This window comes from Theobroma umbraticum, unplaced genomic scaffold, assembly GCF_002168275.2.
Source record: "Theobroma umbraticum cultivar Fairchild unplaced genomic scaffold, ASM216827v3 scaffold_1682.0, whole genome shotgun sequence".
Lineage (NCBI taxonomy): Eukaryota > Viridiplantae > Streptophyta > Magnoliopsida > Malvales > Malvaceae > Theobroma > Theobroma umbraticum.
This window is the reverse complement of record NW_018397290.1, coordinates 313,093-329,486: the sequence shown is the minus strand read 5'-3', so window position 1 is coordinate 329,486 and position 16,394 is coordinate 313,093. Positions and strand designations below refer to the sequence as shown.

Here is a 16,394-nt window from a genome sequence, read left to right as displayed (position 1 = left end):
AAGCCACGTGCTTTCCACTTCATGTCCAATGTCCATCCTCAGTCTCACCAACCCACAGACGTCTCCTCAAGCGCGGGACCCACAGTCACCTGAGACCTGGCTGAACACCGTTCAATGTCTGTACCGTGATCCTTACGCGCTGACATCACGCGTCGAGAGAGAACAACCCCTAAAGAAAATGTCGAAAATACCGACGTTTTTAAGGGAGAAAAAATCATGATTACCGTGTCCGAAAAGGGAGAAAATTTAAGAGATCTAGAGAGAAAAAATAGAAAAGAAATTATTATTTTATTTTAAAAATAATATACATAAATAAAATAAAAAAAAGGAAATTGTCGGGAGAGAGAAAGAGTTACGGCTTCTCTCTATTTTGGACTGAAAATGAGAAATTTATAGAGAGAGAAAGTCAATAATCTTTTGCTTTGCTGCTCACTGCTCTGTTCTTCCTTTTCCTTTTAGGTAATATATTTCCTTCGCTTTTTCTTTTAATTAATTACTTGTGTTGGGTTAAGTAATGATTGTAACTCTTAAATCTGTTTATGGGCTTCGTTCTGATTCTATTTTAAATTTCAATTTTTTTATATTTATTGTGAATTTTGGGTTTTATTTATACCGAGTTTAGTGTTATTTTTTTGTGGGTTTGATCAGTGGTTTTGGAGTGATTAAAATAGATTTTGAGCTTGATTTTTATAATATTATTACATTTTTTTATTATTTTGATTGGGATGATTTAGTATTCGGATTGAATTGGCTTCGTTTGAGATCACGCTTTGTGCGATTGATTTAAACTCTTTTCGGGTATGTTTCGTGTGCACCATTGCCTTTGCATGTTTGTATTGGAGCGTTATTTGGAATTCATGTTTAGGGTTTTAGATTTGCACTGTATATACTGCTTTGTATATCACTTCTTTGTATATCTTTGGCCCAAAAGAAGGAAAAGCCCCAAATGTATATATTCAATGACTTGTATATCACAGCTTCAAATCTGTTTTCTAGTTGCATTAATGCTCTACTGAAATGGGTTAAAACTTAAAAGAAGAGGGAAGAAACAAGAAAAAAGAAAGGCTGTGAATTTCTCTTATTAGGTTGTAGCTTGAACTATGGAGTTTATGCTAAAGGTACACATGATTTGGATACCATAATCACTCTCTCCCCAAAAATGAGCTTCATATTGTTTTATCTTCACAAATATTGCTGCTGTTTCTAGGTGGTGGATTTGCACTTAATTTCATTTATGTATATGATCATAAGAATGCATTGGTTGATAGATCATTGCTTGTGAGGTTATTGTGTTTTAAGTAAATTGATTTTGCAGTTTCTTTCTTTTCATGGACATATTTAGCTGGTATTTTTTTGCTGTAGTCAGGGTCATCATCAATAATATTGTCTCTTGTAATGGCAAAGGGATAGGTGTCCGTTCTGTATAAAATGGTGGAAGTTTTGTTTTATTGGAGGATGTAGTCAATTTTCTTAAAGACTCTTATGTGAATAACTAATTTTTGTTAATCGTGAATGTCCATTCCATTTTTCAGGTTCAGGTTAATGTCTTTGGAAAGCAAAGTTTGCTGTTGGCTATGGCAGAATGCATGTGCTGATACTACACTGGTGTGATAATCATGGCATATTGCCTTGGTTTATTTTCCTGGAAAATTTAGCTAAATGGAGAGAAATCTAGGAAAAGGCATGATGGATCAACAGAAGAACTATGAACAAGTACGATATAATAATGTGGATGCTAGAAATGAGACTCTTGGGTCTGCAAATCAAAGATTTTTCCATGATCCATCTAGTAATATTAATACTAACATCCGACCTCCGGATTATAATATGTCGATGGGAGCTAGACCAGTGCTGAATTACTCCATTCGGACAGGTGAGGAGTTTGCTCTGGAATTTATGCGGGACAGGGTAAATCCCAGGCAGCATTTTGTTCAGAATGCTTATGGTGATCCTAACAGTGGGCCTGTTTATATGGATCTAAAGGGCATTCTGGGAATTTCTCATACAGGTTCTGAAAGTGGCTCTGATATCTCTATGCTTAACACGGTAGAAAAACCCCGTGCCCAGGAGTTTGAGAGAAAGACCCCTTCTGTACATGAAGACAAAAGCTATTATGATTCCATCCGATCAGTACCTCGATCCTCTTCAAGAAATGATATTAGTCGGGGACATCAAGGTTATGCTTCTTCAAGTGCTTCCCTCAGCTCGTCCACAAAGGTGAAGTTCCTCTGCAGCTTCGGTGGTAAAATTTTGCCCCGTCCCAGTGATGGGAAACTTAGATATGTTGGGGGTGAAACACGTATCACCCGAATAAGCAGGGATATTTCCTGGCAAGAGCTTGTTCAAAAAACCTTAGCAATTTACAACCAAGCCCATACCATAAAATACCAATTGCCTGGGGAGGATCTTGATGCATTGGTCTCCGTATCTTGTGATGAGGATCTGCAAAACATGATGGAGGAATGTAATGTGCTAGAAGATGGAGGATCGCAGAAACCCAGGATATTCCTTTTCTCTAGTAGTGATTTGGAGGAGGCTCAGTATGGCTTGGGAGGTGTGGAGGGTGATTCTGAGATGCAATATGTTGTTGCTGTGAATGGCATGGACCTTGGGTCAAGAAAAAACTCAATTGCAGCAAGTACGTCAGGGAACAATTTGGATGAGTTACTCGGTTTAAATGTTGAAAGGGAGGTTGATCGGACTGTGACTGAAGCAGCTGCTACTAGTACTGCTGCTTTGACATCTAATGCACCTTCACCAACTGTCCAATCTTCTCAGGCACCTTCACCAACAATCCAAACTTCTCCACCGGTATTGGCAAGTCCATCTAGCACTTATGCTTCCAGTTCACAGCCATACTTGGAACCAAAAGTGCGTCATGGTGAAGTGAGCCAGCAGCTGTCATCCACTCCCCAGGTAGATGGGAAGAGTAATGTTCCTTTGTCTGCTCCATTGCAATACGGTTATGGTTCCCAACCCTCTAACTATGTGATGCCTGGAGAAAATTTAGTCTCAATGCCATTCCATGGGCATGTGGCTCCCCAGGCAGGTTTAGCTGACGAGAAAATGTATATAGGCTTTCAAGTGCAAGATCCAGAAGCATCTGTAAAAGAGGTGAAACTAAAAAGGGATAGCTCAGCCTCAAAAATAAATGAACCTGAAAAAGTTCGATCCTTAGACAAAGCTCCACCGACAAAGGAGCCAAAAATGAAAAGAGATAGCTCACTTCCAAAGATAAATGAAACTGAAAAAATTCGGATTTCAGAGACAGAGTACAGTGTTCCTTCACATGCATATGACAGTTCTGGTCCAAATCATATTTCTAAAGAGGAAGCATCTGTTACCATATCTGTGCCAGACATTAGCTCACCTTTGTTGCCCACAAAAAATTTCAAAAAGACCCAGGAAGCTGTGCAGAATATGGTCGCCTCTGAAGTTTTAACTGAAGGGAGAAAGAACATTGAAGATGACCACTTTTACACATCTGGTGGGCCCTTTACATCTGGAGGTGGTGGTTCTGAGGCTGATCCAGATGACTTTAGCCACCATGAGCCCTCTGTGATTCCTCAACGAGTTTTTCATTCAGAAAGAATCCCCAGGGAACAAGCAGAAATGAACCGTTTGTCAAAGTCTGATGATTCTTTTGGGTCTCAGTTTCTAATGACTCAAGCACGTTCTGATTCTTCCCAACCAATCACAGAATCAGTTGACAAGATTCATGATGGGAATTTGGCTTCCCAAGTTGATCAGTCTGTCACTTCTGCAAATCCACTGCCTACAAATCCTCAGACTGTTACGGATGGGCTTGCACAATTTGAAAAGTACAAAGATTTTGCTGATAAAATCAACTCCAATATTCCTGAGGAGGGGCGTGAATCAACTAAGCAGAAATCTGAATTGAAACAAATCACAGTTAAGAGTGCTGCTGATGAAGAAGCAGTTGGGTTGAATCATCCCACAACAAGTCAAGGAACTTCTGTTAAGCACCTTGAAGATCCTTCCTTAAAGCCATCTGATTTTGAGCGAATTGAGAAAGATGACAACAAGAAAACTGGAAATTATACTAAGGGGCATGAACAACCTTTGGTGTGGGCTGAGAACCCAATTAGAGCAACTTCCAATGTACAGCCTGCTGCTCCTGTCAGCACCCCAGAGCAGGGAGACATACTTATTGATATTAACGATCGCTTTCCTCGTGATCTTTTGTCTGATATATTCTCAAAAGTAAGAATGTCCCAGAACCTCTATGGTATCAGTCCATTTCCTGGTGATGGAGCTGGATTGAGCTTAAACATGGAGAATCATGAACCTAAGCATTGGTCGTACTTTCGTAATTTGGCTCAAGATGAGTTTGTTAGAAAGGATGTTTCCCTCATGGATCAGGACCATCTGGGTTTCTCCTCTTCGCTTACAAATGTTGAAGGTGGGGCTCCTATAGATTACAGTTATCCACCTTTGAAATCTGCTGGCACAGTTGCCTCAGGTCATCTTAACCCACATATCAATTTTGGTGAGGATATAAGGCAGGAGTCAACTGGTGTAACTGCTGCTGCTGCTAACAACTTGGATTTAGGTTACAAGTCTCCGCTGAAGGGTGATGAAAGTGCACGCTTAGATGGGCCAAACAACAAAGTACCTGAATCAGAGTATGAGGTACTAGTGCCAGTTGATTTTGATATATCCCTCTGCTTGTGAAGATATTGCTTGCATGTGTCCCTGTTTTCTAATTTTTCCTCGCATTTTCAAGGATGGGAAATTGGATATTCAGACTACCGGTGTATCTCTTGTGGATCTTTCCCTTGGAGATTTTGATATCAGTACATTGCAGGTATTTCTTCCATCCTCTGCTGTCTCCAGATATGTTCATACTGCAAAAGTTGATGAATGTTCATTTGCTTTTTCTTTTTTGAAAATTTCCAGCAGTATTGAAGCTTAGCCAGATTTTATTCATATATGCTTATGCTTAAGTCTTCAATAGAAGTTTTTCTTCCGTCAGTAGCATTATAGACCAATCACGAGCAGCCATTACTATCATTGTCAATAGCACCCCTGCAACTGCTACTAATTGCTTCATAGATTATGGGATATCATTTACAAAAAATCTTTATTACCTTACCAAAGCCAGCATGCTGCCAATTACATCACCTCTGACACTGTGATATCTGCTTCTCTCTTCACGTCCTCATCTTAATTTATATTGGTGAATTTAATAGAAATCAGTGAAAAATGCTATTCACCTTGCTGTTGATTGAACTATTCTGTGTTCTTCATTTCTGCTTCTTTTACCAAGATTGTTCAGTTGATGTTGTTAAGATTTTTTAGTCTCTATTTTCAACTCCATGTTGGTTAATTTCTTCAATTGCCATGGCAGATCATAAAAAATGAAGATCTGGAAGAGCTGAGGGAACTGGGTTCTGGTACATTTGGGACTGTCTACCATGGAAAATGGAGGGGAACTGATGTTGCCATCAAGCGGATAAAAAAGAGCTGTTTCACTGGTCGTTCATCTGAGCAAGAAAGATTGGTGAGTTTTCGATCCAAGATATTTGATGACCAAGCATACAGTGAGTTGGATAGACTTGCTAATCTTGCAGTCACAAACTTGGGGTTGTTAGCTAACTTGTGATTTTGCAGAAGATTAATAACCAGCAAGTGGATTTTGTCAATCCCTTATTGCAGGGATGTGCCTATTGTTAGCCTGGATGGTTCCATTTTCTGGTGCTTAATTTGCCTGTTGTTTCTTGGCATTTTGTGCATCATCAATGGCGATTGATACTTTTGTACTTCATCCCATGCCATTTCTAACAACCAACACTAACTATTTTTCAGACTCTGGAGTTCTGGCGTGAAGCTGAAATCCTTTCAAAGCTTCACCACCCCAATGTTGTGGCATTTTATGGCGTGGTGCAGGATGGACCTGGAGGAACACTAGCCACTGTCACAGAGTTCATGGTGAATGGCTCTCTTAGACATGTTTTGCTTAGCAAAGACAGGTAGTTTTTTTATTTATAATTGTCCCTAGGATGTAATACTTTCACCACTCAATTGAATTTCCTCTAGTTATATCATTTATTCAATTTACAAGTTTTGTAACTGTCCAGGCAACTTGATCGTCGTAAGCGGCTCATTATTGCCATGGATGCAGCATTTGGGATGGAATATTTACATTCAAAGAACATAGTGCATTTTGATTTAAAATGTGACAACTTGCTTGTCAACTTGAAAGACCCTGTAAGGCCTATTTGCAAGGTAATTTGCGAGATATTTTTTACATATATATTTTTAAATTTCTGGTGTATGTGGCTGATCAAATTACCAATTTCTTTGTTCTTGTTTGGTAGGTAGATATTGATTTCCAATTCAAATCAAAGTTTAAATAAAAATGATGTTGACTGTGCAGGTTGGTGACTTTGGGTTGTCAAAGATAAAAAGGAATACCTTGGTTACTGGTGGTGTGAGGGGAACTCTTCCATGGATGGCTCCAGAGCTGTTGAATGGCAGCAGTAGTAAGGTTTCTGAGAAGGTAATGTAAAACAATTATGTTTTGGAGGTTGGGTGAAGTTTGTTTAGATGTTAGTTCATATCTAGCTTTACTGCAGTCCAGCTTATGCTGGAAATATCTAATGCTTAATAGAAGGGATTGTCTCTTGGTGGTTCTGTTTCTCACGGTATTTTGGATGGTTTTTAAGCAAGCCTCAAATGTAGGTTTCGTCCCAAAATTCCCACCTCCTAGACCACCTAAACTAAGCACAAATGGTCTTTTATGCAAGTATTGCTTACCTTGGATATTGTTATTTGCAGGTTGATGTGTTCTCATTTGGCATTGTCCTATGGGAGATTCTTACTGGTGAGGAGCCTTATGCCAATATGCATTATGGAGCAATAATAGGTCTGAAATCTCTTGCTTGCTCTCGTTTATGTTATATGTGCTGTTACTTTGTGAGACGGGCACATATTGAAATGATATTGTAGCGTGCTGGCCTGCTACTCTCATTTTGTTTCCGTATTAAGTTCTGCTGAAGGGTCCCTTACCATTGTTTTCTTAATTTAACTGCATGTTCAAATTTTCTCTGTCTCATAAAATTTCTTTCATCTGTTAAATTCAAATATTTCTCACATTGATAAGAGTGTCTACATTGTTCATTTCACATCCATTTACTATATCTGGTGCCAGTCTATGTAAACTATAGCGTCCGTGGTGTATTTGAACACATGTTCCTGCCCCTGTTCATGGTGAATTGAATACGTTGAAGTGGTAGCGTGTAGTCTGATTACTTGACTTCCATGCAGGAGGCATCGTTAGTAACACATTGAGGCCACCTGTACCAAGCTACTGCGACTCTGAATGGAGGTTACTAATGGAGCAGTGCTGGGCTCCCGATCCTGTGGTTCGCCCATCATTCACAGAAATTGCCAGACGCTTACGTATCATGTCCTCAGCATGCCAGACAAAACCACATGGTCATCAGGTGCCGATTCAAGTATCTAAGTGATGGCTCGCAATGATTTCCTTTATTTTGATGCCCTCATCGATGAAATGTGATAGTGTATTTTCTTTTTACTCCATAAACGTTGTGTAGTATATGAGTAAGGGAGGAGGAGCTCCCATTGAGAGGGTGAGATATGATTTGTGTTTCGTAAGACTAAAAAAATTTGTTTATATGTAAAGTTATTATTTGTGTCAATAATGGATACGAACTCCTCTGTTTTGGTGCTTGTGACTAAAGTTAATACAAAGTGCTTTTGGTTTCTCAGTCCTCAGTGTGCCACCCGCCCCCCAAACTTGAAAGTGATTAAGAGGATTCTCTCTGCATATCTGTCTAAAATGAGATGCATAAAATTCTCTTACAAAACTGGGAACCTTATCACGCCGTTACAATTGCATTACCAAGTATGTGTATTATAGATCTCATATGAATGAGAGACAAGGTGGATTTTGAATTTATTTATAAATAAAAGTTTTTTTTTTACTTAATAAATATGATTTTTAAGTTGAAAATCTGAATCCCCGAAGTTGATCTTTCCAATCTGAAGATGTATCTGTCAGTTTCTAGCTCATTGTACACAAAGTCTAATGTCAGGGACCTTCACCTTTCATGGTAGCGTTTGACTTGTACCATAATGCCAAGCAGACATGATGATGCGAAATGCGGCTGCAAGTGCCAGAGGGACCCAAACACCTTTGAATGATCTTGCACCGCACAGAGAAAAGAAGGCGCCCTCTCCTATCAGGACAAGGACCCCGCGTGTGCGCCATAAGGAATGTAGTTACCAGCACGACTATCACTACTGCTGTGCCCGTTGTGACATGGACACGTGTCGTTGCTTGAATGTGAAAGGAGAGAAAACAGTGGACTCCAAATAATTACCAGATGCAGTTCCAAATTTGGGTTCTCTTTTCTGAAACCAGCCGTCACAGCAACACAAAGAACAATTAGAACCCAGTTAGCACCATGAACGTAAATCTGGCTTCGGAAAACCTGTCTGATGAGTACAACTTTGACTCGCGGAAAACAGTTATATATGGCCTAGTGTCACGAGAAAAATATTTATATTTTACATCGGACAGGAATGAGAGGTCTTAGGTTCTTTATAAACGGATGTCCTGCACATCTCCATAAGAGCGGTTATGGGGAGAGAGTAATGACTCCGTGACAAGTGGTATCAGAGCGGATCAGACCTCGTCTGACTCACGCCAAAGCGCTCTGATTCAGGCGGATTCAGGGTAGGCAGGGTGGTTGACGGCAACGAGCACTTTGCCGGAATTGGATGAGAGAGAGTCTCAAGAGAAAAATGTCTCTATCTCACATCGAACAGGAACAGAAAATCTTGAGCTCTTTATAAACAGCGTTTATGGGAATTACGTGAGAGAGAGTGTCACGAGAAAAGTATCTCCATCCCACATCAAACAGGAACGGAAAATCCTGAACTTTTTATAAGCGGCGTTTACGGGAAGAGAGTAACGACCAAGAGCCTACTTGATTAAGGAAAACGTTGCACTTATGGTGATAAGCACTGGCCAACTTGTGCCATCTGCAGAACAATGAATACCCAGCATTCATCAAACACGCATTTCTCCCGTAGAAGGAGAAGTTTGTTTACTCTTTGTATCTTCAATTCCATCAGGAAATGAGTTGCAGAAAACATACAAAGGAAGCCCAAATCTCCATAGATCACTCCTAGGCTCTGAAATGCAATCTGCAGAACCAAAGAAGTCACAGATTTTTTCTGAAGGAATGACGAAAGTTCATATGCATGGGTGTGTTTCTGTGTATTTCTGGTCTAAGGAGCTGGAGAAAAGGAAATACATCACGATTCATTCCTCTTCCTGATTGGCGCTAATCCTATCAGCCTCCCTCATCAACAGGCTGATTAAGCTCTTCCGTGCCAGTTTAGTATATCCTAGTGAACCTTACTTTGCATGTCATTCATATCCTTTCCCTGTAGATGGAAATTTGGTGCCTTAAACTATTCCAAACTACAGCTAGATCCTCTCTTTGTTCCTCACTTCGTGTCATCAGCATTCCACAGTTTAGCCTAGACATGAAAGACAGAAAGATGAGTTCTCATTTCATGTCCAGGAAACCACCATTATTGGAAATGAACTCAATGAATCAACTACCCGGAAAAACTCAGAAGTCCCAGGTTGCACATCAAAGTGCTGGAGAACATCTCATCTACATAAAAACTCCAAACCCATCATACAATTTGAAGGGTTAAAAACAAATATTGTCTCAAGGATGTGACGTGAAAAACCATAGAACTTTGGGCAGTTGTTCAAACATCCTTGCGGGAGAAAAGGCACTGATTTCGTACTTTATTCCTCGTATACCGCAAATCTTACTCAAACGACGAAAGATCCTAAAAAACTATTAAAAGGAGCGTAAGGACTGCCCCAGCATACTCGCAGGTTGATCAGGTCATGGAACTGCTTGGTTTTGTTGGAGTACTCTTTCAAAACCCGTATCTGCCATCAAATATATGTCGGATTGTCCACAATTTTGATTTATTGGACTCTCAATCTAGGTTCAGGTTTATCTGATCATGTCGTGAGTTCAGTACATGAATGCTTCATATACTGTTGGGTTATTCCAACTTAATTCTTTGAACAAAATGCCATGTATTGTATTAGTATCACCTCACTATGACAGTAGGAATACGTGCTTACATACATGTGTCTATATATATGCGTATATGTACATGCCAAAAGCAGTAAAAAAAAAAAAGCCTACATCCAAAACTTAAATGAATTATCTCATGTGAGTTTGTGTAAGAATTTGGTGCCAGCCTGCTGATAACAGTTGCACCTGCGAAGAACAAAGAGCAACAACAGATAACAACAATTACTCTTAATTCATATAGAAGCAAAAGGTTATACATAAAAAATCTGTCCCACGTTCAAGAGACACTCATGAGGAACATTAAAAATCACACTATTTTCCCTACATATCTTCCTAAGAAATGCATATACATAATCAATAGCTATTTTTTTGTAGAATCTTGCATCCCTTCTTGCCCTCACCACTGTATTCCCCAAGATGTGCACAACCCCAGCATCCCTACAGCTATTCAAAAATTCTAATTCATCAGTCTCGGTCTGGCTGCTTGCTTGCCCAGATGATCTGACAGTAAAATTTGCATGCATTGGAGATCTGACAGGTACAATTGAATCCACAGAGGAAATTGTCGTATCGATATTGGAGGAAGTCGTGTTGCCATTATTATTATTCAACAGACCATCTCTTAACTGCTCAGTTTGCTGGCCATACAAACTATATTCATCTGAATCTGAAAACCCTTCCATCATTGACTCAAGCCGGACAAACAAGAACAGGTTATCAAACAGTTTTTTCTCAAAATCATCATCTTTCTTGTGAAGGTCTTTGTAGCCATACCTAGCAACACAACGGAACATGTGGAAACTCTTCGGTCCTATCCTCTTTACAAGGAACCTTTCTTCTTCCGGGACAGTGTAGACAGGAAGGTACTTCACACAGACAAAAACAACAACAGAATGGATGGCAGGTAGGTTAGTGATGAAGTGGGAAAATATGTGCGGCACCCCACTTGCTAGCTCAGTGTACACTAGTCCAATTCCAGGAACCCGGACTAGACCTAAACTAGGGCCAAGCCCAAGAATCCATGCCATTGAAACCTTACTATGCATTTCAAACTCATATCGCTTCACTGTACCATAATGCCAAACATACATGATAAGCAGAAAGGCTGCTGCAATAACAAGGGGCACCCACCCACCTTGATCAACTTTGAAGAGTACAGCAGAAAAGTATGTGCACTCTACAACCAAGGACAAGCCAGTGAACAGGAGGACAAGAATCCAATGACAGCGCCACACCAAAATCATGATTAAAGTCATAAGTAATGTGGTTACCAACATGACGATCACCACAGCTGTCCCTGCAGTGACATAAATTACGATGCAATTGAGTGTAACTTTTTTCCCAGGTACAATGATTGAAATTGTACCATGGGTTGATAGAAGAAGCTGAAGGCCATAGAATACATCTTATAAAACAATAAATGCTTCTATAAATTACACAAAACAATATTTTATATTCCAAATCTTGCATGACTTAATGAGATGTTTGCCACTGGACAAATTTTCACCAGAATAGAAGAAGATGCATTAAGAAACTTTACTAAAATTACACAAGTGTAAACTTACCATAAGCATTTCCAATTTGGCTTTGGTTCTTGAATCCAGCAGTAACAGCAATGCAAAGAACCATAAGGATCCAATTAATATCTGGAACATATATCTGGCCAAGGAACTTCCTTGACGTATGTACAACCTTCACTCGTGGAAAACAACCATGTGCAAGGGCTTGCTTGATTATTGAAAAGGTTGCTGATATGGTGGCCTGACTTGCAACTATAGCAGCGGCAGTAGCAATAACAAAAACAGGCCAATATATGCTATCTGCATGATAACAAATAATTAGAATTTGCAAATAGATGCTTACCACATTAAATGGGACAATCAACAAGAATTTGAGAGAAAAAGACAGAGAGAAGAAGAATAGGAGGAGAAGCTTACACTACTACAGGAGTAAGGCTAAAATGGCATCATTGCCTATCAGACAGGATTACAGTGACAATAAAAAGGATACATGAACAAACCTGGGATAGAGCGATAAAAAGCATCGACCACATGGTCCTTGTGAGTCATGAGATAGGCTGCTTGTCCAGAATATGCTAGAAGAAGGCAAGGAAATACAACTGCTGTAAAAGCAAGCTGCACAGCTGAAACTGGAAAATGGGCTAGATCTGCAAAAAGCGCCTCAGTACCTGTAATGGTTCATTACCAGTTTCAGTGCAGGTAGAGTGAACTTTAAATTGATAACTTAAAGAAACTAGTTAGGATATCAGAATTGATAGTAAGTTACCTGTGATACTAAGCATAATACCTCCAAGGGAGGTCCATCCTTCTTTCCCTCCCCTCTTAAAATATCGGAATATGTACACAGGTGAAAATGCTTTCAAAACACTGCTGTCATATTTCCAAATATTAAATATGCCAATGCCTCCAATTACAAGAAACCAAAGGAGCACGACTGGGGCAAAGAGCCAGCTAACTCTATCTGTACCATAGTGTTGCATGCTAAATAAACCCACTAATATTACAACAGCGACCACCACAACGACATCTGCATAATGGAAAAAGAAATAAGAAGTAAGGACCTTGAACTGAATATTAATGACAAAAGGTGGCCAAACATTATAGAAAGAGTTTTGAACATGAGAATGCAGAGAATAAATAATGTCTAAGCAAGAGTAGGGTTATACCATTGCTCATGTTTGGATGGTCAACTTTGATGCCCCCAGCTGCTGAAAGAACTGCCACAAGATAGCATACATCACTTCAGGAAGGAGTAAAAGAAGCGAACTGACATTAGCATTTGGCATAGCTCTAATATCAACTATACCTCATGGCTAAGATAGCTTGCTTATAGTGTTTTACTTGGTTCATACTTTTATATGTGGGTTTGTTTATTTTAGTCAGATTCTATGTAATATGGCTAGACAGTCTGTATGTTAGCTGATGCTATGGCACCCTCTGGTGATTGTAAACCTTTTGGACAGCTTCGGCTGATCCTCACTGCTTACTTGCAGTCTTTTAATGAAATATCACTTTTGGCTGAGCAAAATATATATATATATATATATATATATATATATATATATATTACACAACTTCCATGTGACAAGTAAAATTGGTAAAAAAAAGACTAATAACTAATGATAAAATGCACTGGCAATTAATGGTAAAGGCTCTGTCATTTCAATCAGACAGTTACTGACAGCTGGAATATATACTTTTCAGCTTTTATTAGTGTGGTAGCCTCACTAAGCAAGTCAAAGTGTTTGGATTTAGCCACAGGGATAGATGCAAATGTTTACAAATTTTACCGAAAGACGGCAATTTTCAAGAATTATGATAGGGAACAGTGAGAAGGAGTTTAGAAGGTGTCTGCCTAGAATCACAGTTCTCTGTGAACAACTTCCTCATGTCAAATGTATATGTCTCAAAATACTTATCAGATATAATTATAGGACTCCTTAATTACCTTTTTGTAATTTGCATTTATGAATAAGATTTTATAAAAATATGATCTATCCTTGGATTTTAAGTACAATTGTATTTTATGAGCATAGCTGAAATTTTGAAATATGTTTCTTCCATTTATTCTATAATTGGTTCCACTAATAAATTGAGTGGATAAGTCAATCTTCAGCCAATGAATTTCACCATACAACAAGCCTAATTCAGGTTTCAGAGTATAGGAAGATCTTCATACTACCAATAAAGAACAATTGAGCAGCTAGAATAATACAGTAATTAAAATTTCATTGACTTACATAAGCAAACATTTCCAAAGTACCTCTATATATGTTCTGTCTTTTTTTTTTTTTGTTTCTGATCACACTGAAGCACAAACCAAACAGGAAGAAGCTAAGAAATAGCGCTCAGGCGCTTGATCCTGTTTATCCAGTCCTTGGAGGACAAACATGAAGGAATGTAAGCAAAATACCTGATATTGCCGGAGTGAGTATTCCATCACCAATGACCATGCATGTACCAACGAGGACAAGAATAAGAAGTGCATTCTTCCTGGATACATGTCTCTCCAACCATCTCTTTGTTTTAGCAGCAAATGATTGCTCATGAAATGTAGAACGACTATAGGTTGTTAGCTCCTCATCAGTCCTGTGTTGATTAGGAATGGTTTTTATTTTTGCATGCCTACAAAGCAACGAATATAAAGCAAATGTTCCACCTGCATGACAAATGGGATGAGTGTGATTCTAATGGTGTCTCATGAGCATCAGAAAGTGAAAGATGCATTATCAACATTCAAAGATAAGTACATGATATTAGTGTCAGTATTACTGGGAAGGACTTTGAAAAGGAAAAAGAAAATTATTATTTAAGGCTATGGTTCTGCATTCTGTGTTGTTTTAATAAGCATTTTCTTTCAAAATCGCATCTGAGATTAAATTATAGAATATGTAAGCTCATTAACTGATATCAGCTCACCTTGACCGTTGTCATTTGCTTTACACACAACAAACACATACTTGAGGAGTGGGATAAGAGTAAGGGAGTATATAATCAATGAAAGAGCTCCAACAACATCCTCTGGATCTTCAATTTTACCAGGAAATGTATTGTAGAAAACATATAAGGGAGAAGTGCCCAAGTCACCATAAACCACTCCAAGACTTTGGAATGCAAGCCGCAGAAGCAATAATGCAGAGGATTTCTATAGGAATTAAAACTGTATCAGAAACTACTACTGACCCAAATAGCAGAAGAACTGTAATATCATCACAATCTAAATATTTAATGAAAAACGGGTTGCATACAGGCTATACTGCATTTATCTCGTCCCAGAGAACCATTTAAAATGCATAGCGGACTGGTAGTCCTACCAACAGAATGCAAGCCTGAGGCCAAATTATATTCAATACCGTAATATCAAAATGATGAAACAGAGGAAGAGAGATATTTGAGGAACTCCATGCCTTCCCTGTTGGAAATTTTAATTTGATGCAAAGAAAGGCTTTTAAATCAGTTCCCCTATTAAGATAATGTTTCATTAACATGAATCAAGAGCTACTTTTTTTCCAATTAAATGCAAAAGAAAATCTTGTAACTAGAAAAAAAAGACATAAAGAGAGAGGAACTCCAAATGGAAAATTAGTAATGAAGCACACCTTCTCCCTGTACATGTTTTTAAGCCTCCCAGCCTCCTCATCCATTGGTTGATCAAGCTTCTGATCCAAATCCCACATACTTCCCTTGTTATTGTCACTATCTTCATCAATCTCCACTCTTGAAGCCATTTCCATACTGAATCAATATAATTCGCTAGCTATCACTAAGTACTTCAAAACTCCCTTCGCATCCGCTCGATTGATTCCCACCGGAACTGAACTTCAGAATCCTGAACCGTATCAATTTTATTTTACAGGAAATGAGTCCTAACCCGATTGTTCAAATCCAATCTTCACTTGAAATCCATGCACAAGTCGACTAAGAATTGGAAACCACCAAAAAAACCCTGCAAATGAACTCAAACCAGAAACTGTTAATCCCGATATAAACCAAAAAGATACATGCCAAACTTCAATATCTGATATAAAATCTGCAACTTGGAACTGACAGGGCCTCAGAAGCTGAAAAGGAACCGAAACTATGACTTGAAATCTCAGATTAAGTAGCTGAACTGTAAATCCCACCCCCAGGAAGCTGAAAATGAACCAAAATCAAAGCTATCAAACATCAATCTGATGCCTACTTGCTCAATATATCCTCAAAATGAGCAAACACTTAGCAAAATCCCCTGAACTAAATGGATGATAGGCCAGCTCCAAGGATAGCTCATATACGTAATCAAGCCAATTTTTAAAAAAAAGAACCATAAATGAATTATGTTAAAACAGACAAAGATTTTTCACATTAATCACCGCCAAAAACAGACTCCCAAAGGTGGGGTCAAGCTAAACATCAACCACAGGGTCATCCACCACCACCACCACAACACCAAGAAACAAACCAAACCCAAAGTAAAAAAACTTGAACATGCGTTACGTACATACCCCTTTGAACCAAAACAAAGCACAACTGAGATAAACAACAACCCAAGTCGGTTTTGCCTTGAACAACTCTAACGCAGAAACAAAAGAACTTGTTTCTTACAGCTTGTCAGTTTACTTTTCCTTCTCACTTCAAGAAAAAATGGAACTTTTCTCTTATGTACTTAACAGCCAAAACTCTCTGACAAGCACCCTTCTTTTTCTTACTTGTTCTAGAGAGAGAGAGAAAGGAGTTAAGGAGTGGAAGTAGCTGCCTTTACTTTTTCTTTTTC

The 16,394-nt window shown here is 38.8% G+C and overlaps 2 protein-coding genes across 4 annotated transcripts; one reads left to right on the top strand and one right to left on the bottom strand.

Moving 5' to 3' along the window:
* The first annotated feature begins 258 nt into the window (after positions 1–258).
* On the top strand, positions 259–7,754 carry LOC110428648 (kinase superfamily with octicosapeptide/Phox/Bem1p domain-containing protein). Its single transcript, XM_021444534.2, has 9 exons — positions 259–459; positions 1,533–4,653; positions 4,748–4,828; positions 5,372–5,524; positions 5,830–5,993; positions 6,102–6,249; positions 6,401–6,523; positions 6,802–6,889; positions 7,291–7,754. The coding sequence occupies exons 2-9, from the start codon at positions 1,660–1,662 to the stop codon at positions 7,491–7,493; spliced, it is 3,954 nt and encodes a 1,317-aa protein (XP_021300209.1). The 5' UTR covers positions 259–459; positions 1,533–1,659; the 3' UTR covers positions 7,494–7,754.
* Positions 7,755–10,332: 2,578 nt separating this feature from the next.
* Positions 10,333–16,394, bottom strand: KUP11 (K+ uptake permease 11). 3 transcript variants are annotated; one of them, XM_021444537.2, is made up of 10 exons: positions 16,126–16,394; positions 15,690–15,775; positions 15,241–15,587; positions 14,561–14,786; positions 14,055–14,300; positions 12,808–12,858; positions 12,408–12,668; positions 12,142–12,309; positions 11,687–11,941; positions 10,333–11,418 (listed from the first exon to the last, which is right to left on the bottom strand). In XM_021444537.2, the coding sequence occupies exons 3-10, from the start codon at positions 15,373–15,375 to the stop codon at positions 10,373–10,375; spliced, it is 2,388 nt and encodes a 795-aa protein (XP_021300212.1). In that variant the 5' UTR covers positions 15,376–15,587; positions 15,690–15,775; positions 16,126–16,394; the 3' UTR covers positions 10,333–10,372. The 3 variants fall into 3 exon arrangements, with proteins under 3 accessions (XP_021300212.1, XP_021300210.1, XP_021300213.1); XM_021444535.2 differs by having other exon boundaries at positions 15,241–15,775; XM_021444538.2 differs by lacking the exon at positions 15,690–15,775.

Excerpts from the sequence above, each read along its gene's own strand:
- LOC110428648 (XM_021444534.2), top strand. The coding sequence starts at position 1,660 with ATGGAGAGAAATCTAGGAAAAGGCATGATGGATCAACAGAAGAACTAT. Across the intron at positions 4,829-5,371 it reads TTGATATCAGTACATTGCAG|ATCATAAAAAATGAAGATCT; the intron begins GTATTTCTTCCA and ends TTGCCATGGCAG. Across the intron at positions 6,250-6,400 it reads CTGTAAGGCCTATTTGCAAG|GTTGGTGACTTTGGGTTGTC; the intron begins GTAATTTGCGAG and ends TTGACTGTGCAG.
- KUP11 (XM_021444535.2), bottom strand. The coding sequence starts at position 15,375 with ATGGAAATGGCTTCAAGAGTGGAGATTGATGAAGATAGTGACAATAAC. Across the intron at positions 14,301-14,560 it reads AGCAAATGACAACGGTCAAG|GTGGAACATTTGCTTTATAT; the intron begins GTGAGCTGATAT and ends TTTGTCATGCAG. Across the intron at positions 11,419-11,686 it reads CCAAATTGGAAATGCTTATG|GGACAGCTGTGGTGATCGTC; the intron begins GTAAGTTTACAC and ends ATGTCACTGCAG.